Source organism: Callospermophilus lateralis, chromosome 18 (genome assembly GCF_048772815.1).
Source record: "Callospermophilus lateralis isolate mCalLat2 chromosome 18, mCalLat2.hap1, whole genome shotgun sequence".
Classification (NCBI taxonomy): domain Eukaryota; kingdom Metazoa; phylum Chordata; class Mammalia; order Rodentia; family Sciuridae; genus Callospermophilus; species Callospermophilus lateralis.
The window spans coordinates 10,736,562-10,758,145 of NC_135322.1; the positions used below are offsets into that span (position 1 = coordinate 10,736,562).

Genomic DNA, 21,584 nt, shown 5'->3' on the forward strand with positions numbered 1-21,584 from the left:
GCTCTGCATCCGCCCCAGCCAGCCCTCACTGGGAACATTCTAGTCTACCTCTGTCTGTCTGCTGAAGCCAGGGCTTTGCCCTGAGGACAATTCCAAAATTTTACTGTATGTAATTAACCAAGAGGGCACTCAGCTCGCTCTTGATCCCCCCCACCTGCACTCAGCTCAAGGGCTGGCCCTTCCCTCCCCAAGGTCCCTAGCACCCTGCCCAGAGCTCCCAGCCGACAGTGTGCCCTGGGACCGGAGGCACCTCCTCTGCTGGGCGTGGGGGGCGGGGCACGTGGAGGCGGCAGCTCCCTGTGAGCTCATTCTCAGGGTGTTTTTGTTGGGAACCAGTCAGGCCACTGAGGGTGGGTGGGGCCGGAGGCCAGGGCGAGGGGCTGGGACACCAGAAGCAGAGAAGCCTCTAAGTTGGGGAGAGAAGGAGGGGGCCAGCACGGTGGCTCCTGGTCTTGGCGGACCCTGAGGGAACAGGGGCTCCACCCTCCACCACAGACAGGCTCAGCCAGCCCAGCACCTGTTGGAACATGCGCATGGCACAGGTGTGGCCCATGGATGTCACTGTCCGCGTGACAGTAGAGGTCTAAAGCCTCCTAATGAGTTGAGGTCCCACATGGGGATTTTATGTGGTTTTATGTGAGTGACCAGGTCCAGTGCTTAGCTTTTGGTGCCTCCGGGGTCCGGGTAGACAACAGTTCTCAAACCTGCCTCCATTTATGATGGCTTTATCAGAATGTGTGGCCACCGGAGGCACAGGAGCATCTACTACACACACGCCCTCCCGAGGTTTTCTTTTGGTGCTGGGAGTTGAATCCAGGGGCGATTTACCACTGAACCCCAGCCATTTTTATTTTGAGACAGGGTCTCATTAAATTATCCAGGCTGGCCTCCACTTGTAATCCTCCTGCCTCAGCCTCCCTAGTGGATAGGACTAGAGGTGTAGCCACCACACCAAGTGCCTCCTGAGGCACTTAAAGACACAGTGCAACACACACATTCTCCCCTCAGAAACACAACACACCCACACTCCCACACTCCCTTGTTTCAAACAACACAACACGCACATACCCTCTCTTAACATACACACCCTCATTAGAAATACAGTACACATTCTTATCTTAGAAACACAACACACACTTTCTCCTCTTAAAAATACAGCTCAAACTGGGTGTAACGGCACACTTGTAATCCCAGTGGCATGGGAGGCAGAGGTAGGAGCATCGCAAGTTTGAGACCAGCATGAGCAACTTAGCGAGACCCTGTCTCAAAATAAAAAAATTATAAAGGGCTGGGTATGTGGCCAGTAGTAGAGCACCCCTGGGTTCCATGTCCAGTGCCACAAAATACAGCTCAACTCAAAAACTCACATGCATCCACATTCTCCTTGCAGAAGTATGACCTAATGCAACCTGTGAAATCAGGTACACGCAGGTACATCTCCCACACCCACGCCTGCTGCCCACCGGAAACACCACACAGATGCCTCTGGTTTGCTCTGACGACTCCCCTGCCCCTCACCTCCAATAATCCAACCAAATCCCCAAGAGTTTACAAATTGTGTCCCTGCACTCATCCATGACACTCACTTTCTCACACACACACACAGTCCCCGAGCGGCCACCTCCTCCTTATGTACCTGAAGCCCCTCCATACACACTCCAAGAATCTGTTGGGGACCCCTCCTTGTGTCCCCCACTCCTCTAAGTCCCTCCACCTCCACCCTGTGGCCAGCAGAACTCACACAGGCACCCAGATACCTAGACACACAGATGGCCCCAAACTCAGTCTCAGTTACTCTGTGGGCCATGGGTGCCCTACAGGTCGGGCAGCTCCCTGTCTCCCTGCACACTGCCCGGGCTCTGTCCACCACAAGCAGCCCTGAGCTCCCCGCACCTGCTGGCTGGACCATCATCACATATGCTAAGAGTGTCCCGTGCACTTCACACGCCACAGAGTCCAATGGCCACCAAACTCTCCTATAGCTATACATTTGTATATAGGAATGTCCCCCCACTGATAGATGGCACAGCGTCCTCATAAACCCATCGTAAACTGAAAATATCACAAGCTGAAAACGAATTTAGTGTAGCCGCCTCTTGGACATCTGAGCCGACAACAAAGCACTGCAGAGCACTGGTCGGCTCCTCTGTGACCACTCCTCAGTGGCCAGTTGGCCACTGCTGCTGCCCAGCATCACAAGAGAGGATGGCACGGTGTGGTGCTAGCCCAGGAAGGAAAAAATCAAAATTCACAACTCAAGAGTTTGAAGAACAGTTTCTCCTGAACACAAATCACTTTCACAGATTGTAAGTGGATTTCTCCTCATCAGTGTAGGTCAGGTACCATCTCCAGTTTCTGTGGGGGCTGTAGGTTTGTGTAACACACCCTGCTCTCTCACCCTGCGCACACAAGCCACATAGATGGTCACATTCACAGTCACACAAGTCCATCAAGGGCCCGGCCTGACAACCACAAGCACATAAAGGATTCACCCAGTTTTGTTAATGTAACAATCCCCGCCCGGACACACACCACCGGCAATCAGACCCAGCCTCCCGCACACCACCCCAGGCCAAGGCACCACAGCCCCGCCATAGCCCCACTGCAGCTCGGCCACAGCCACCCATCACTCAGACTGTCACCAAGATAAACACCAGCCCCTGCGCTCATATAGAGCCCCACGGACTCCACCAGCAGAGTAGTAATCACAGGCACAGCCCACACATGGCTCTCCTCTTCCATCCTGTCACCCAGGCACAGGACAATCCCAACCACACATCACTCCCCACAGAGAGGACTCCATGCTAGCTGGTGCCAGTCCACAGCAACTGTGGAGAACACACACACACACACACACACACACACACTCTCTCTCTCTCTCTCTCACTGGCTTCCTCTCCATACACACCTCACTCTCCCAGCCCCACAGCTCCACACTTGGTAACCCAGGCAAGAGCCCAGCCTCGGGGCACAGTCACCCACAGCTCCGGGACACCACCACTGTGACACAACTCAGAAGTCAACCTCAGTCCCCTATGCACACACACTCCATCCTACAGGCAGAAGGACAAGGGCCGCCACACAACACCCGTATCTAATCTTACAGCTGCCAGCAGAAAGTCACCGACAGCCACATGATCTCTGGGTTGCACACACGAAGTCCTGTAACCAGCCCGACTCCCAACACACACGCACACACACGCATACACGCACACCCCCCTCCATCACAGACACAACCAGAGGTCACATCACAGAAAAGTTCCCGGTCCCGGGGTCATACGGCCGCCCATCTCCCCTCCACACTCACACCCCGCTCGTTTGTACACTCGCGCGCCCACCGAGTCGCCCGGGCCTCACGCGCCGGCGCAGCAGGACCCCAGCGCGGCCCCCAGCCCCTCACCTTACCCCTGGCGGCGGTGGCCTCCGCAGGTCACCAGGGTCCCCTCCCTCCGCCAGGCCCCGCCCCATCCTCGCCCTGTTTACCTGCGCGAGGGAGGACGCGGCGCGGCGGGGCCTCGGGACCCGGGAGCCCCAAGTCCGGCGGCGGCGTCCAGGGGACGCAGGTCCGTCGGGCCCACAGGCGCGCGGCCCAGAGTGCGCGCCAGGCCCCGCCGCGACCCCCGCGCCCCATCACCGCGGCGCCCCCGCGCCCCATCACCGCGGCGCCCCGCCGCCGCGCCCCTCCCCGGGGCCCACCTGCCGCGGAGGGCTCGGGACCGCTCGGCCGCGCCGCCCGCCGCGCCCCTCTCGCCCCGCCGCCGCCCGCTGCGCCCGCTGCGCCCGCGGCCCGGCCGGCCGGGCGGCTCCTCGGGGGCGGGGCGACCGCGAACCACGCCCCCGCAGGTGAGCGGCCCCGCCCACATCCCGCGGGAAGTGCGGCCCCGCCCCCGCGCGGCCCCCGGGATCCCAGAGCCTCAGGCTCTCGCGGCCCGCAGCCTCCCGGCCACGTCGAACGTGACCTGGGGCCTGAAAGGCCGCGATGGAATCTTGAAAACTCTGACCGACGACATTCTTTCAGCGCCTGCCGCGGGCCTTTGCCTCGATTTACCTCCTTTCCCTCCGATACCGTCGTTTGTCAATCTCTTCACAAAGGCCGCCTCTTCTGAGAGCCCTTCCCTGGTGGCTCCTCTTATTATTTTTATTTTTTTTGGGGGTACGTAGGGTTGAGCCCAGGGGCGCTTAAACATTCAGCCACAGCCACAGCCCTTTTTATTTTTATTTAGAAACAGGGTCTCGCTAAGTTGCTTAGGGCCTCACTAAATTGCTGAGGCTGGTCTGGAACTTGCAATCCTCCCATCTCAGCCTCCCAAGTTGCTGGGATGACAGGCATGGGCCACCATTCCCAGCTGTGATTGCTCCTTTTAAGGGCACCTTCCTACCAAAACATTGCTTCATTTCTCTGCTTGATTTTGTTCATGAAACTTTTCAGGGTCTAAGACCATTTTATATAACATGTTTCATAACATATGACATCCTCGGGGCTGGGGACATGTTGGGTAAGAATTGGGCTCTGGGTTCAAAGTGATTCCAGCATTCACTGGCTGTGCAGCCTTAGGCAATTAACTTCCCGTGCCTCGGTTTATCTAATATGTAAAGTGGGAACAGTTGAAGTCTGCAAGGATTGAATTGGTTAATGTGGACAGTATTTTTTTTTTTTTTTTTAATCAGGGCCTGGCACAAAGGAAGGACTTAGTACGAATTAGCTACTATCATATTACTGGTTCCTTTTCTCCCCTACGGACCTGCCAGGTCCTGAGGGCAGGACTCTGTTGTCCACAGTGTATGTTTGGCACCAGAACAGAGCCTGGTGCAAAGCAGGTACTCAATGGACATTCGTTGGGCGAACGAACGAATCAAGTTCTAGAGTCGTGAGCGGGGTGCGAACAAGATTTGAACTTGGCCAAGCCCAGCTCTTGGAATCCCCTGCAGGCCCAGCTCACTGCACTGTGGGATTCTTCCAGCAGGGGGCGCCGCTGCTCCGTGGACCAGGCCCACCCCAGCGTCATTCGGAACCTGCGTCTCCGACAACCCGCCTCCGACAATCTCCAGCGCAGAGACTTCCTCCTGGAAGCCTTCTCGGACCACCTCCAGCCTAGGCCTGCAGCCTCTGGGGCTCCCACACCCCTAGCCTGCGTATTCTGGGTCATCACTGTCTGGGGACCCGTCTGTCTCCCATACTGGACTGTGAATTCCTGGAGAGCAGGACAGGGCTAGGTGCCAGTGGGTCACCACGCTGTCCCCAGGGCCACCCTACAGAGGGCAAACAGATTGAGTGTTGATTGGATCATGGAAAAAATCTCAAACTCACATTCTAACTCTGCCAGGTATTACTAGCCACAGGGTTGAAGGGGCAGCTGAGCCCCTTCATGGATGTGGTCACACTTAGGTAGTGAGGGGATTGGAGTCAGGTGGCCCAGCTTGGTCGTTGTTGACTGTGTGATCACCAGCTAGGAAGTGACCTCTCTGGGTTTCAGGTTCCTGGTCTGTGAAACCAGACTTCGGTGAGGCTGCTGGGACAGTTATGGAGAGATCCAACAACAGTCTTAGCGCAGAGTAGGTGGTGGTCAACAGTGTCGGGAGAGGAAGGGAGAGGGGCCCAGGAAGATGTGGGTTCAAATCCAGGCCTTCCCATTTCCTCTCCATGTAACCTGGGGCAACAATGATCTCTTGAACTTCTATCTCCTTATCTGTAAAACAGCCACCACAGCGAGGATTAAATGAGATAAAGGAAAAGGGAAAGGTGTTGACTAAGGCAAACATTCTCCAGCTGGCCCTGGGCCAAGCCGCGGTGCACATGCCAGTGAGGGCTGGGAGTTCTGAATTCCTACCCAGAACAGGCCCTGAGCCAAATCCTGCATGCGGTAGGTCACCTCCCTTAGTCCTTACCACAGGTATGCTGGTTACCCCCACTCCACATGGAAGATGAGGCACAGAGAGGTTGAGTGACTCTTCCAAGGTTCCACAGCCAAGGACTAGTGGAATCCATATAGCCACCCACTCTGACCAGCCCCATCTAAAGATGAGTAAACTGAGGCTCAGAGGGAATCAATGATTTCTCAAAGACCCCAGTCAAGAAGGCATTCAATGAATACCCCATTCTATCCCTTAGGGCCTCAGTTCGCCTGGTCAGGATAATGGGTGGACAAACTGGGGGCTTTTCTACTTTCAACTCTTGGCCACAGTTTAATTTAAAAAGTAATGCACTGGGGCTGGGGTTGTGGCTCAGTGGTAGAACACTTGCCTAGCCTGTGTGAGGCACTGGGTTCGATCCCTGGCACCACATAAAAATAAAAACAAATAAATAAAGGTATTGTGTCCATCTACACCTAAAAAAAAAAAAAAGTAATGCACTGTTAGGCATTATGGTGCATGCCGCTAATCCCCTAATCCCAGCTACTTGGTAGGCCGAGGCAGGAGGATTATAAATTCAAGGCCAACCTCAGCAACTTAGCAAGACCCTGCCTCAAAATAAATTTTTAAAAAAGAAAGAAAAGCCAGGCATGGTGGCTCTCACCTGCAATCCCAGTGGCTTGGGAGGCTGAGGCAGGAGGATTGAAGGTTCAAGGCCAGCCTCAGCAATTTAGTGAGGCTGTAAGCAACCTAGTGAGACCCTGTCTCAAAATAAAAAATAGAAAAGGTCTGGGGATGTGGCTCAGTGGTTAAGCACCCCTGGGTTCAATCTCTGATATAAAAACAGAACAAAAGAGAAAGAGAGAAAGAGAGAGAAAAGAAAAAGGAAAATATGTGTGTAGATACCAGAGTGCAAAAAGTGGATCTTGTCTCTTCCTAACCCTGCCATCCTTCCCAGAAGCGAACACAGTTAGCAGTTTCCAGCATCCTTCTGGACATACCGATGGATGTGGGTTGTGTGTGGATGTAGGAGAAGTGTGTGTCCCTTTAATAAAAAACACAAAAGAAATCATCATCACCATGGAGGGGACATTGGCCTTGGATGCTGCTCCGTGACCTGACTTCCTTTGGTCAGGGGTAGAGGGGCACAGGTGTCAGTCACGCCAGTTCTGAGCTTAGACCTGAAGAGACCTGAACACGTCCTGCTGCAGCCGCAGCGTGGCCAAGATGAGAGCTCCTCCCCCTTCCGCCTGCACCCACCCAAGTCGGCTTCCAAGCAGAGCATCCCTGCTGGACTCACAGATCAACCCAATCCACGTCTGTTCTTTGTTTATTTATTTACTGGTACTTGGGATTGAACCCACAGGCACTCAACCACCGAGCCACATCCCCAGCACTTTTCATTTTTAATTTTGAGACAGGGTCTCGCTGAGTTGCTGAGGCTGGCTTTGAACTCGCCATCCTCCTGCCTCAGCCTCCTGAGCAGCTGCTTTTTTTTTTTAACCAATTTCCTTCTTGGTGTTGGGATGAACCTAGCGCCTCTGCATGCTGGGTGAACTCGAATTCCATCCCAAGCACCACACACACAAAGACTGCATTCGGGATTTTGGAATGGTGTTTTCCATAGCATTTTGGGGAAAATAAGTATGTTTTCATAATTTTCCCCACTTGATAATACATTTTGGCCCAGCAGCTCGGGAAGCTGAGACAGGAGGATCTCAAGTTTGAGGCCAGCTTCAGCAACTAAGCAAGACCTTAAGCAATTTGGCGAGACCCTGTCTCAACAAAATAAAAAGGGCTGGGGCTGGGGCTCGGGTTAAACACCCCTGGGTTCAGTCCCTGGTAATAAACCAATAACAACAACAAAACCCCACAAAAAACCTCCAATATATCCTGCCAATTTTTTCTGAAGCAGAACATACAGATTAGCTTTATTTATATTTTATATACAGCTGCATAGTATTCCAGTAAGTGATGTCTCATCTTTTATCTTTTTGGAGGTGGCATGGAAAACATCCTCTATCTACTCAGGTGTACATATGTATAAAAGTTCATTGACCCTTACAGCACTTCAAGGAATGTAAGTTTTACCTTGATTAAAAAAAAAAAAAAAAAAAAAAAAGGTAGATTTGGGAAGAGAAACCATAAAATGGATAGATATGAATATCCAAACACTCCAAATGTAATATAAGAATACATTTGAAATAACAGAACCTCAAAACACACACATTGGGGGATGCAGCTACAGCAGCACCTGGAGGAAGATGCGTAGCCGATGGTGAAGACTGGTGTGGAGGGCCTGGGGTGGGGCAGGTGGGGGTCATGAGAGGCTTTCTTTTATTTTTTTTACTTAGTCGACAAACACTAATTTATCTCCAGGGCACTAGAGAGCCATGGCAGGCTATCAACAGGCGGGTTGGCATTAGGGAGTAGGTGGGAGAGGGGAACACTGGGACAGGAGTCCAGGACAGAAGACTATGGAGGGGGTCTTGAGCTAGGGCAGGCACTGGAGAGATGGAGAAGGGATGGGCCCTGGGGACTGAGACGGACTATATGAATATGAGGGATCATAAGCTCCCCAGGGTCACTTGTTCCTGTGAGATTCAACATACAGCAGATACAGTGCAGGGTCAGGGCCTGGCCTTTGATTGGGTCAGCCCAGATCACATGACTGAACCATTGCTACAAGGGATTCTGGGAAACTGAGTTCGGGTAGTTTGGGCTTCTCCAATGGAGACTGGCTTAGGATGGGGACTTCCCCAGGCTTAAAAGTTCTGCTGACACTGTGTGGCCAAAATCAAGAAGTCAAATGCCCCACTGGGGATTATCAGGAGCCCATGGGGCTGGGCTGTGCCACCTGCCAGGTGTGTGATGCAACTGGCTTCCCCGCCCCCCTGCCCACAGCCCTCCCTGGCTTGCATAAACACAGAGTGTGCTGAAGCTCTCCCTTTGGCCCCCAGGGTCCTTCAGGCCTCTTCCTGTCCCCTCTCCAACCTCATCTTCTTTCTCACACATTTCCTTGGCTACATTTGCTCCTACTCTGGCCTCCTGCCTGTCCTCAGATGGGCAAGCCACTCCCACCTCAGGGCCTTTGCACCTGCTACTCCCCCAGAACCTCCCATGGCTGGCTCCCTCCTGTCTTTCAAGCCTCTGCTCCAATAACACCTTCCCAGAGACGCCTGCCTTGAACTCCCCTGCTGCGTCCCCGCTGTCATCTTACCTCCTTTATTTTCCTTCAAAAATCCTTGTTGAAACATCACCTCCGGAGGGAGGGAACGTGGCTGTATTCTTCTGTACCCCCAATAAATGCCCAGTAAATAACTGTTTCTAGTTCCTTTTAGTTCTCTGGGCCTCTGCTTCTCTAACCACCAAGGAGGCCTTTGCTAATCTGACCTTGCTGGGAAGGGGCAGGTAGGTGCGGAGATCAGGGGTGGGACCCCAGGGACTTTCTGAAGCATTCCTTCCTGTCCCTGCTCCCCACGTCAGGAGTCTGGGGAGAGGAGAGGCTCCACTCACCCCCCAGAGCTCAACTGCCCCGGGGGGGCCTGGGGGAGGCCAGGGAGATGCCCGAGAAGGCGGAGACCCCAGCAGGAGGGACGAGGAGGGCAGGAACCCCTTCTCCATTGCTTTCCTGGGGAGGCTCCTGGCTGACCGCAGCTTCCTCAATGCGTCCCCACTTGACAGAGCCCCTCCTCAGCCCTTGAGGTCCCGGTCACCACTGGCTGCCACAAGGTCCTGCTCCAGCTCCACGGCTCCACTCCAGTGCGTGGAGACGGGCTCTGCCCAGCCCACCCTTCCCGGGCACGGGCGCGGCCACCAGCGGCCCAAGGCTGCCCTTGTAAGGAGGCAAGGCCTGGGGACACCCGAGACACCGGGTTATAATTAACCCAGACACGTGGCGACCACCCCGACACCTGCCGCCCGACCCCCCCAGCACCCCAGGCCTTTGCCCGGCCTCCCAGAGGAGACAGCAGAGCTGGCCCTAAAAATAGCTCCTCTCCGAGCTGGCCTGTCCCTCACTGTCCCCTCCCCAGTGGAAATCTCCCAGTGACATGGCGGGGGAAGGGCGGCCACCGCTGCCAACCCCACCCTGAGTGTGAACCTGCAGGTCAGCCCACAGCTGGGGTCCCGCCCCCTCCGTGCCACCCAGGGGAGCAGCGGGCGTCCAGGGTCTGCCCTGGTGTCCAGGTGTGGCTGGGGCCTTCCTCCTCCTAGGTTGGTGGCAGGCGAGTCGCCGCTCTCTGGGGCTCCGTGTCCTCTGGCTCACAGGGTCCCTGGCTCTCTTGAGGCCACCGCTTCTTCTCCCCAGGTGCTGGCCCACGACGTGTGCTGAGGACCAGGGCTGCCCCTGGCCAGGGTCAGGGCTGCTGGGGGCTGAGTGGGCACCCAGGAGGGGCCTGGCGGTTGCAGCAGCCTCAGGGGCCAGGGGAGACTGGCTTCTACGTGCCGGGACCTGGGCAGTCACTGTCCCATGTTCCTGGCGGGGGGCCAGCTGTCCCTGCCAGCCCGACTCAGCACTTGATCGGGGGACCAGCTTGGCGGTGGGGGGCCGGGCCAGCCCGGGGACAGCCCTTACAAGGCCATGGGCTGGGTGAGAGGCACGCCTGGGTCCAGGGTGGGCACGGCGCCCGGGCAATGGGGTGAGAGGCTCCGCGCCTCCAGGCCCCCTCCCTGGGGACAGCCCTCTATATAGGGCCAGGGCTGCAGGCCCCTCCCGGGTCAGAGTCGCCTGCAGGACACACAGAGCCCCTTCAGCCCAGCCCAACCAGGTACTGCCGGGGAGTCAGGGGGCCACAGCAGGGTCCCCAGGGAGCCGGAGGCAGCCTGGCTCTGGAAGGGCCTGTGTCGGGCTCCCCTGGGGTGGGCTGGCCGTGAGGGGCGGACGGGGACTCCAAGTCCTCTCCGCCCGTGGGCCTGCCTGTCCCCACCGACTTGATATTCCTGCAGCAGGAGCTGTGGGGCAGGGGGAGGGATCTCTGGGGACAAACCGGATCTGGACAGCTGCTCACCGTCACCCCCTGCAAGCCGCGGGTGGCCCAAGCCTGTGTGCATGACGGTCTGTCACCAGAACTGGGCGCCCGGCCCCAGGGGGCATCTGTGTCTGCATGTCACCTGTCGGGGCTGCTAAAGCAGGTGCCGGGGGCATTTGGGTGGCATGGGCTACCGTGGTGTCCCTGTGACCTTGTGCCTGACTTCTGTGACTCTCCTTTGCATGCCTCTGCCTTGGTGTGGCCCCAGCCTGGAGGTGTGACAGTGGACCTCGGTTTCCATGAGATCTGGGATGTCCCCTGGGGGTCACTACCTTGCCTCAGCTCCCCTGGGGTGTCCCTGGCAGGGATGGGGGTGGGGACACCCTCAGAAGGGAGGTCTGGGCTGGAAGCCCGGGATGTCCTTGAGCCCGAGGCCAGCATGCTGTCCTCCGGCCACACTGGCCCACCTGTCCTGGGCTGCTGACGGGGTGCAAGCTGAGACCCGGAATGTGGGGGTGGGGGGAGCTGGGGTGGAAGCGGGAGTCTGCCAGGTCCTAAAAATAACCACCCTGGACAGCAGTGCCCAGGACTTTGGCGGGTCCCCGCCCTCCGGCACCACCCCTGCCCTCATCTCACCCGCCTCCACCCCCCACCTACTTCCCGTTGCTGCCCCCCACCATCTCTGTGGAGGGTCCCTCTTCCTTCCAGGGTCTAGCGAGCCCAATAATACTAACAATCGCAGTCCCAGAGGCCCACTCCACGCCAGGGCTTGGACACCCCAGTAGGAGGGCTCCACTCAGAGGAGACCAAGGTTCAGAGAGGCCTATTGATTGTCCTGAGGTCACACAGCAGGGAAATGGTATAGGTGGGATTTGAACTCTGCTCTGCTGACCCCAAGGTTGAACTTTTCTCTCTGACTGAGCCCTGCAGAGATGGCAGCTGGCAGAAGTGGGGACAGATGCCCAGCACCCCTGGCCCCGCTCCTCATCTTTTGATTGAGGATCTTCATGAAGTCCATGTCCCTTCTCTGCTTACAACCTCATTCCCAGCTACGCCCTCTCCTCCGCCTCCTCACCAGGCTCCACGCAGACCTGTAAATAGTAACAACAATAGCCAAACAAAAGCAGGTGTGCGGTGTGCCAGGCCGTCCCAAGTGCTTGACCTGCATTTAACTCACTGAATCCTTTCAATACTCCCATGAGGTGAGCACTGTCATCAATCCCCATTTTACAGATGAATAAATTGAGGCACAGGGAGGTTAAACAACTTGCCCAAGGGCACACAGTCATAAATAGAAGAGCTGGGATTTGAACCCAGGCCATCTGGTTCCAGAACCTACATTCTTCTCTATGTCACGGTGTTTTTCTGACCTGGGGGTTCCCTCTTGTTACCCAGAAAATGAGTCCTTTCAAGGTGAGCAGACCGGGCTCACCTCGCCCAGATGCGTCAGAATCAGGGCCCTAAGACTCCAGATGCTTCCTGACAGGATGCAGGCGCAGAGGGGACCGCTCTTGCTTCAAGCCCCACAGTCTGCCTGGCCCCAGAACAGCTTTGGTTCCCTAGCTGTTCTCTGCCAGATGGGAGCCAATCTTCCTCACCTGCCTGCCACCAAGATCCCCATGCCATCACTGTCCCCAGGGAGGTCCAAGGAGTTCCCAGAGAGGAGGACCTCAACTGAGGACAAGTAGGAAGGAATGTATCAGAAGCACAGAGGGGTTTGTTTGTTTGTTTTTGTACCTGGGATTGAACTCGACCACTGAGCCCCATCCCCAGTCCTATTTTGTATTTATTTAGAGACAGGCTCTCAGTGAGTCGCTTAGCACCTCACTTTTGTTGAGGCTGGCTTCAAACTCGCAATCCTCCTGCCTCAGCCTCCCAAGCCTTTGGGATTTCAGGCGAGGGCCGCCGCACGGGATTTTACACTTCTTAAAACACCTCTCTTAGTCTGTTGCTCGTTGGGCTAGTTACCAGTGCACAATTTTCAAAAGTGGGTGAATTGATGGTAAGTTTAAGATTGACAGATGCCCAGAAACTTGGGAGCGAAAGGCCTGGAAAGAAACGTGCAGTTTACAACTCCACGCGTTGTCCTTCCGACTCTCCACCTGCTCTCTCTGCCCCCCAGCCACCATGCCGTTCAGCAACACCCACAACAAGTTCAAGCTGAACTTCAAGTCTGAGGAGGAATACCCAGACCTCAGCAAGCACAACAACCACATGGCCAAGGTGCTGACCCCTGACCTGTACAAGAAGCTGCGGGACAAGGAGACGCCGTCGGGCTTCACCCTGGATGACGTCATCCAGACAGGTGTGGACAACCCAGGTAAGCCGCCCAGGGAGCACCGTGGGGACTGGGGGGCTGGAGGCCACCAGCCAGCCCCACCCCCTCCTCAGTCCTCGCCTCTGTACATGGGGACACATTTTGGGGCAGTTGTGAGATACTCCAAATGAGCCACACACGGAAAGCGCGCGGTGGGTGCGGGCACAAGGCACTCGAAACCTGTGCACAATTATAAAGTGAGGTCCCTGAGGAGGTCACGGAATCTTCCTGAGCCTCAGTTTCCTCCCCTGAAAAATGGGTGCCCATGCTGGGAAAGCTCCAGGGCCCACGCACGCCCAGGGCTCGGCGCTGAGCTGCATGCAGTCCCTAGTCCCTTCTTGCAGCAACTCACCTTGAGACCCGGAAGGGGCCCCTGGCTCCAGTCCTCTGCTTCTCCTGCTGGTGTTTGGAGCCCCGTGAATGCTGGGCAAGCGCTCTTCCACTGAAGAGACCCAGCCACTGCTCCTTTTGGGGGGACTGCCGGGGAGTACTGGGGATTGAACCCAGGGGCGCTCTACCCCCGAGCTACATCCCCCAATTTTTTATTTCTTATTTTGAGACAGGGTCTCTCTAAGCTGCCTAGGGCTTTGCTAAATTGCTGAGGCTGGCCTCAAACTTTCGATCCTCCTGCCTCAGCCTCCTAAACTGCTGGGATCACAGGCGTGTGTCACTGCACCTGGCAATTCTTTTTGAAAATTTTTTCCTTGATGGAAATGGAACCTAGGGTCTTGTACCTGCTGGGCAAATGCTCTACCACTGTACTACACCCCAACCCATAATTGGGTCTTTCAAGGTTTTTATTACTAGTACTTTAGGCTAAGATGTCATGATTTGGGGACCAGGACCTTGTCCCTAGTCCCTGAGACTCCCTTTCTCCTTTGCCGGCCTCCAGCATTTTCTACTCACTCCAGATGCCACCCCAGTCTCTCCCAGCGCTCCCTCCTAACCCGGGAGTCTTGAATGAAGCCCCCCAGGTACAATCTCACACACACAGGGACAAGCACCTCTGACCTCAGTCCCACCCCCCAGGCCACCCTTTCATCATGACCGTGGGCTGCGTGGCCGGGGACGAGGAGTCCTACACGGTTTTCAAGGATCTCTTCGACCCCATCATCCAGGACCGACACGGGGGCTACAAACCCACCGACAAGCACAAGACGGACCTCAACCACGAGAACCTCAAGGTGGGCTCCCAGCCGGCCGCGGGGAGAGGGAGAGGCCAGAGAGGGGGCCGCGGCAGACACGGAGACGGGGAGACGGGGAGAGGGGAGGCCAGGAGGGGCGGTGGGGGGACTCAGAAACAGATGGAAAAGGGGGACAGGCCGGGGGGGGGGTGCCAGCAGTGGGCGCAGGGACTGGGAGAAGGCAGATCCACAGGGAGCCGCGGGAGGGGCAGGAAGGAAGTTTGGAGACAACCAGGACAGAGGCGGCCAGGAGGAGGGCAGAGGGCGGAGGGGAGGACCCAGGAGGGAGGGGAGAGGCCCAGCTGCGGGTCTGGGCTCGCGGGGGCCCTGACTCGCCTCCTGCCGTCCAGGGCGGAGACGACCTGGACCCCAACTACGTGCTCAGCAGCCGCGTGCGCACCGGCCGCAGCATCAAGGGCTACACGCTGCCCCCGCACTGCTCCCGCGGCGAGCGGCGCGCGGTGGAGAAGCTGTCGGTGGAAGGTGAGCGCCGCCCGGGCCAGCCTCCCGCTCCCCTGCTCCAACAGCGGGGGGCGTCGTCAGTGATGGCTGACAGCGTTACCTGTGTCCCGGGGGTCCTGAGGGGTCCTGAGGGGTCCCGAGATGTCCCACCCCAGCGGTCCCAGGGTCCCCACATTCTCTCTGGTGCAGTTTCTGGTTGCTCTGGTCCCCGTGGGAAGTGAAAGGAAGGAGCTCAGGGCAGGCTGGGAGGTGAGGGGAGCACCCTGAAAAAGGAGGTGTTGAGACGTCCCTGGCAGGAAGGCACTGTGGGGAAGAGCTGCAGGCAGGAGGACAGAAAGTGCAAAGGCCCTGGGGTGGGACTGTGTATTGCTGGAGCAAGGAGACAGGTGGGTTGATGCAGGGTGGCCAAGTGGGGAGCAAGGTTGGAGAGGTGCCAGTGGCCAGACTCTGCCCTCTGGGCTGTTGGGAGGGCTTTGACTTTGACTCAGAGCTAGGCAGAAGCCACTGGAGGGTGGTGTGCAGAGAGGGACAGGGACACACTTGTGTAGATTCCTTGAGCTGTTGACCATGGGGGTGCAGGCAATGGTGGCAGCAGAGACTTTGAGGGGGCCAGTCCAGGGTGAAGAACAGGCCAGGGCAGGGGAAGCACAAGTGTGTTTGCAAGTGGCATCGCCAGGACCTGCAGGTGGCATGGTTCTGGTAAATATTTAACTGCTGGCTCCAAGGGCGGGAAAAGTCCTGTTTTTCAGGGTTTTTCTGTGATCTAAATTCTCTTACCATGACTAATTGTGAGCTGTTAATGGGACGTCATACACACAGAAGAGATGCACAGAGTAGGTAGTATTTCCAGCACACAGACGCAATAGTGAAAAACTTCAACAACACAGAAAACACATTTAACAGCATAATATATAATATGTAATGTTATTATGCTTTTTGACATGTTAATATATAAATATAAAATATAAACTATAGCATAAAACATACCATAAGACATATATATAACAGGTTATATGATATATATTATGTTACATATTATTTATTGTTTTATATGTTAAATGTACTATACATAGTACATTTATACATATAAGAATGTATAAAATGCATCTAGATATTACATAAATATATATTTTTTTCATATGTGTATACAAATCTATTCCTTACATAATATATTTTATACATGTGAATATATACAAATAACACCCAGGCAATCTTAGACTAACGGTTACTAATGGCTCCCCAAACCCCAAGGCTTGGCCCTCTGTCTTTCCGAAGCACAGAGCCCCTGCAGGTGGACTGGGAGGGACTATCTGCTCCTGGGCCCTGGGCAGACAGGAGAGGGACAGAATGTGCCACAGTCACAGTGTTTAGGTGCCTTCAGGACACCCAAGGGGTCGAACCATCAAGGGCGGCAGTGTGGGGTCCCCAGCCTCCACCCCTGGGTTGAAGGGGGTCAGGCTGTTGACCAGTGCCTCCTGTGGCTCCTTAGCCCTCAACAGCCTGACAGGCGAGTTCAAGGGAAAGTACTACCCTCTGAAGGGCATGACCGAGCAGGAGCAGCAGCAGCTCATCGATGACCACTTCCTGTTCGACAAGCCTGTGTCCCCACTGCTGCTGGCCTCAGGCATGGCCCGCGACTGGCCCGACGCCAGAGGCATCTGGTGAGCCCCTCCCGCCCTCAGCTCACTCTTGCCCCAGCTTTTCTTGCAGTCCCCCAGGATGCCCCCTCTCCTCCCCCGTGATCAAAGACGGTGACCTTTCCCCCACTCGTGCCTATCCTGGGGTTTGTGTGTCATATTTTGGGAAACTTGGACTAGAGAAGTGCAGTTAAAAATTCATGGACTTGAACCAGATTCCGTGGGCTCCAATCCCAGCTCTGTCATTTACTAGCTATGTGACCCTGTGGTGCCAGTAATCCCAGCTACCTGGGAGGCTGAGGATCCTTCGAACCTGGGAATTCAAGGCCAGCCTGGCCAGACCTTCTGGGTGGGGGGGAGAGAGAGAGAGAGAGAGAGAGAGAGAGAGAGAGAGAGAGAGAGAGAAAGAAGAAGAAGAAGAAGAAGAAGAAGAAGAAGAAGAAGAAGAAGAAGAAGAGGAGGAGGAGGAGGAGGAGGAGGAGGAGGAGGAGGAGAGAAGAGAGAAGAAAAGAAAAAAGTGACTTGGAAAAATTAATTACTTTCTCCATAGTGTCCCCTTCTATAAAATGGGGATCCCAGTAACTCTCAGCTTTTTCTTTCAATATCTAAAAAAGCTGATTTATGTGAAACTAATTTAGGATTCAAAGATTCATAGAAAGCATAACTAGTGGTCACAGTAACCAAGATAATCCTAATGGCAGGTGCCAAGCGCTTGTGTACCCAGGCACTGGTCAGATTCCTTGGGCTCAAATCCCAGATGTAGGATTGCCAAGATTTGTCGTTTCTGAGTCTAAGCTTCTATGTGCTAAAGATTCTAAGATTCCAAGAGTTGTGTGTGTGTGTGTGTGTGTGTGGTCCTTGGACACAGTAGGCTACACCCCAGCCCCAGGAGTCTTTAATGATGTTCAACGTTTTCGTTGTAGATGGACACAATACCTTTATTTATTTATCTCTATGTGGTGCTGAGGATGGAGCCCAGGCCTCTAGGCCAGGGCTCTACCACTGAGCCACTACCCCAGCCCCACGTTCAGAGGTTTTTAGGCCCCTACAAGTCCTTGATCCCAGATTTGAGGATTTGGATATCCTGTGAGGGCACAGTCTTTGGGTTTAATTTTCTGCGAGAAATACAATGTCACTCACCTCATATCCTTCAGGCCTGCTTCCTTCAGCGGGAGGGGGCCGGGTTGTGCTCGGGCGGGCGACGGTGGGGGAATGGGGTTCCCACAAAGCTGACTCCCTGGCCTCTTGCCGCACCCCACTCTAGGCACAATGACAACAAGAGCTTCCTGGTGTGGGTGAATGAGGAGGATCACCTCCGGGTCATCTCGATGGAGAAGGGGGGCAACATGAAGGAAGTTTTCCGTCGCTTCTGCGTGGGGCTGCAGAAGGTGGGTGTGTGCCCCTCGCACTGACTCCCACTGCATCCGGAACGCCCCGCCCCCTCCAAGGCCACACCCTCAAACTAGGCTCCACCTCTATGTCCAAGGCCAGCCTCCAAGGACCCGCCCGGAACCCTGCAGAGTCTCCTCCCAGTTCTCCAGCCCCGCCCCCTTGGTGCCCGCCTCCATCCTTGTCCGCGCCTCGGCCGTGAACCCTGGTGGAGCTGGGAGTGCCTGCGGACATTGACCCCCGGTCCTCTCCCTCCACCTCAGATTGAGGAAATCTTTAAGAAGGCTGGCCACCCCTTCATGTGGAACGAGCACCTGGGTTACGTGCTGACCTGCCCATCCAACCTGGGCACTGGGTTGCGTGGAGGCGTGCATGTGAAGCTGCCACACCTGAGCAAGCACGCCAAGTTCGAGGAGATTCTCACCCGCCTGCGTCTGCAGAAGCGGGGCACAGGTACAGCCCCGCATCCCCTACCCCGCGGTGTCTGGGGCAGGTCCTTTGAGGTAGAGGAAGGGGAGGTGGAGCATCCCCGCGAGCTCTGGGATCGGTTAGGGCTTCCTGCTGTGAGCCTGTTCCTCCTCTGAAATTCGGGTTAGTATGGTCGTGGCCATATAATATGCATTTTGCATACCCGGGAATCCGTTCCTCAACGGTAAATGGGTGGTCAGGAGTCGCCCCCAGGCAGCAGGGATCTGCTGGGATCTTGCACGCTTTGGCTTATTTTCATGTTGGATGGTTGAGGGGTGAGGTACCTAAAGCCGGACACTTGGACCCCATGTAAACAGACATAAGGAAGCTCTGTGTGCAGGTGATCGGTCACATGGTAGGCATTCAATACACGCGCCTGTTGCAGGTGAAACAGGGGCAGCCTCCGGCCCCCCTGCACCTCGGTTCCTTCCTCACGACTCTGGCCCCTGCTCCCACAGGTGGCGTGGACACAGCTGCAGTGGGCTCTGTGTTTGACATATCCAACGCCGACCGGCTGGGCTCATCCGAGGTAGAGCAAGTGCAGCTGGTGGTGGACGGTGTGAAGCTCATGGTGGAAATGGAGAAGAAGTTGGAAAAGGGCCAGTCCATCGACGACATGATCCCTGCCCAGAAGTAGGCACCCAGCCCGCCCGCCGCCAAAGGCTGGAGCCCGGGCTCCCGGAGGACCCGACGCACTGGAGGCCCAACCCTTCATCCCTTGGTCCGCCCCTCTTCCCAGAGTCCCGCCCATAATGGTTCCGTTACCTGGACGCGCTCTCCGCCCTACTCGGAGTTCCTATTCCACCCCAATGGGCTCCACCCTCTGGGCTCTGGCCAATGAGAAACCTCCCTCACCTCTGGGTGTCCAGGGCCCCGCCCACCACCGGGAGCTCCGCCGACGCGGCGACCGCGGCACTGCTGGAGCTCCTGCTTCTCCACGCAAAGCAAGAAATAAAAACAGTGGTGGCCTTAGCTTTGTGTGGCACAGTATTGAGGGACGCGGAGGGAGCAGTTTTGTAATTGGCCACTGTGAGCTTGAAATGGTTTGCCCTCTCTAGGCACGTGCTAGGCTTGCTTTATCCCATCTCTAAATGAGGCGGAATTAGGGTACAGAACCTAGAGAAAAACTTGCAATCCTCTCTAAGGAGTCGGAGACTCAGAAGAGTGGCCCACCGCCACTTAGCCAAACACCGGGCCCTTCCCAGCCTCGGCTGTGAATTACTCATGCTCAGAGTTCAGAAAGGGAGAGATGCAGACACACACACACACACAGAAACTGAATTTGGCCCATGGGCCTCCGGCTTGAGACCGCCCCCCCATACATACATCCAGTACATCTACCTCTGTATGCTCCTCACTGGCCTCTTCCTGTCCAGTTTGACTTCATCGCTCTGTAGCTACCAGTCTAATTTTAAACTTCTCTTACTTTGCTCAAGAACCTTCCATGGCGCCCGTATCTCCTAGCACTCCTTTTACGTGATCCTTTAAGGTCACACTGAAATGCATCTGATCTGCTGAAGGTTCATCGTTCAGTTCTCCCCTCATTATTGCTTGATTTTCACTGTGTGTACCCTGCAGTTCCCAGCTCCATGTGTTGCTCCTCCTGATTGGGACTTGGGAGGGAGCCTTCCTATGTGGTCTTTAGGGATGGGTCTTTTATAGAGCTTGGTCCCAGGAAAGAGCCAAACGGAATATGGCAAAGTAACTGGGGGAGGAAGAGGAGTTAACAGAAATCAGTTAGTGTCTGGACCTGCTCTGTTGGGATGCCACTAACTGCCAGTCAGCCAAACAGGCCAAGGCCTCCACAGAACACTGGGGGTGGACCCCCAAGGAGACAGAAGTTTCAGAAGGAATGAAGCCGAGCCCTCAGGAACCTGGCAGAGGCACTTTTTCAAACTTTAAGGTTGGGGCTGGGGTGGTGGCTCAGTGGCAGACCCTTGCCTAGCATGTGTGAGGCACTGGGTTCGATTCTCAGCACTGCATACATAAGTAAAATAAAGGTCCATTGACAACTAAAAAAAAAAAAAAATTAAAGAGAGGTTAAGGGCCCTTAGAGATCAATCTGCCTTCTGCTTTACAGAGGGGAAACTGAGGCCCAGGGCTGTCCCTGTGAGTTCTCAGGATGGCTGAAATAGGAAGGTTAGAAGACACCCAAAGACCAAGGCATGAAGAACCTGTCAGATGCAGGATGTCCTTCAGAGTATTATCCCCAACTGAAGATCCCATCTCTAGTCACAGCTCCACCCCCAGAAGCCAAAGAGACCACTATGCTCCAGCCTGACAATCTGAGCCTGCCACATCGAAGTCCAGGCATCTGCAGTTACCAAGTCCTGCCCATTTTGCCTCAAAAACCTCTTAAATCCACTCTTCCTCTCCCCATCTTCTGTCCCACTCTGCTCTCCTTCCTGACCGTCATCTCTCCCCCTCCCCCAAATTCCAACACAAACCTTCTCTACTCTCCCTGGCTCCTAACCTCACTGTGGCACCCAGTGCCCCTGAAAGCAAGCCCAGGCCCCTCTCCATGATTTTCAAGGCCCTCCAGACATCTCTACCCTCATCATCGTTCACAGTGACCATACTCACCCTGATTTACATGCCATCTGATGTGGGTAGCCAGTTCCTCCTCCTCCAGGAAGCCCTCCTAGGTTGGGGCAGGCACCCACTGGACTCAACTCTGCCCCTCTGGATGGTCAGCCTGAAGACACACCTACCTATCTCTACCAACGGAACGTGAGCTCCACAAGGGTAGGGATGGAGACATCCCTGCAGAGAGGAGACCTTCAGGGATCAATTAAACTTCTCTGTGCAAAACTCTTCCCAGTGCCTCAGAAGAAAGCCTAGTGTGCCCACTGGGGCCCCAGAGGCCCCGGCTGAAGGAGTGTAGCTCCCACCTCTCTTCTGCTCAGGAAGCCTCTCCTTGAGGAACCCTAAGTTCAGCTCTAGCTAGGGGCCACAGCCACTCTAAAGCCAGTGATTGGTTCAGGGATAACCACATGACTTATCTTGGCCAATCAGGTCTCTCAGGACTTTTATTGAAGTTGGCATTGAGGAGGGACAGATGCTTGGGGGCTGCTGGGGTCACCTCTTGCCATCAGGAAAGGAGTTTCTTGGACTCCATTAGAATTAAATTTACACTGATGAAAGCTGAGATGACCTGACACCTGGACCCAACCGTACCTGAAGTTAGAGCCCCTGGACTATTGATTAGCAAATAAACACCTTTATGCTTAAGCAGTGGAGACGGACTATTCCTCCTATGCAGCATTTCTCCATTCCCCACACATTCCCAGCAGCAGCCACACCGAAC

General features: G+C 55.4%; 1 protein-coding gene across 2 annotated transcripts; it reads left to right on the forward strand.

The window, feature by feature from the left end:
• The first annotated feature begins 10,040 nt into the window (after positions 1-10,040).
• Ckm (creatine kinase, M-type) lies at positions 10,041-19,249 on the forward strand. 2 transcript variants are annotated; one of them, XM_076838874.2, is made up of 8 exons: positions 10,041-10,065; positions 12,943-13,140; positions 14,167-14,321; positions 14,672-14,804; positions 16,273-16,444; positions 17,685-17,808; positions 18,073-18,262; positions 18,736-19,249. In XM_076838874.2, the coding sequence occupies exons 2-8, from the start codon at positions 12,948-12,950 to the stop codon at positions 18,912-18,914; spliced, it is 1,146 nt and encodes a 381-aa protein (XP_076694989.1). In that variant the 5' UTR covers positions 10,041-10,065; positions 12,943-12,947; the 3' UTR covers positions 18,915-19,249. The 2 variants fall into 2 exon arrangements, with proteins under 2 accessions (XP_076694989.1, XP_076694988.1); XM_076838873.2 differs by lacking the exon at positions 10,041-10,065 and adding an exon at positions 10,512-10,619.
• The last annotated feature ends 2,335 nt before the right edge of the window (positions 19,250-21,584 follow it).

Excerpts from the sequence above, each read along its gene's own strand:
- Ckm (XM_076838874.2), top strand. The coding sequence starts at position 12,948 with ATGCCGTTCAGCAACACCCACAACAAGTTCAAGCTGAACTTCAAGTCT. Across the intron at positions 14,805-16,272 it reads GGAGAAGCTGTCGGTGGAAG|CCCTCAACAGCCTGACAGGC; the intron begins GTGAGCGCCGCC and ends GTGGCTCCTTAG. Across the intron at positions 16,445-17,684 it reads CCCGACGCCAGAGGCATCTG|GCACAATGACAACAAGAGCT; the intron begins GTGAGCCCCTCC and ends ACCCCACTCTAG.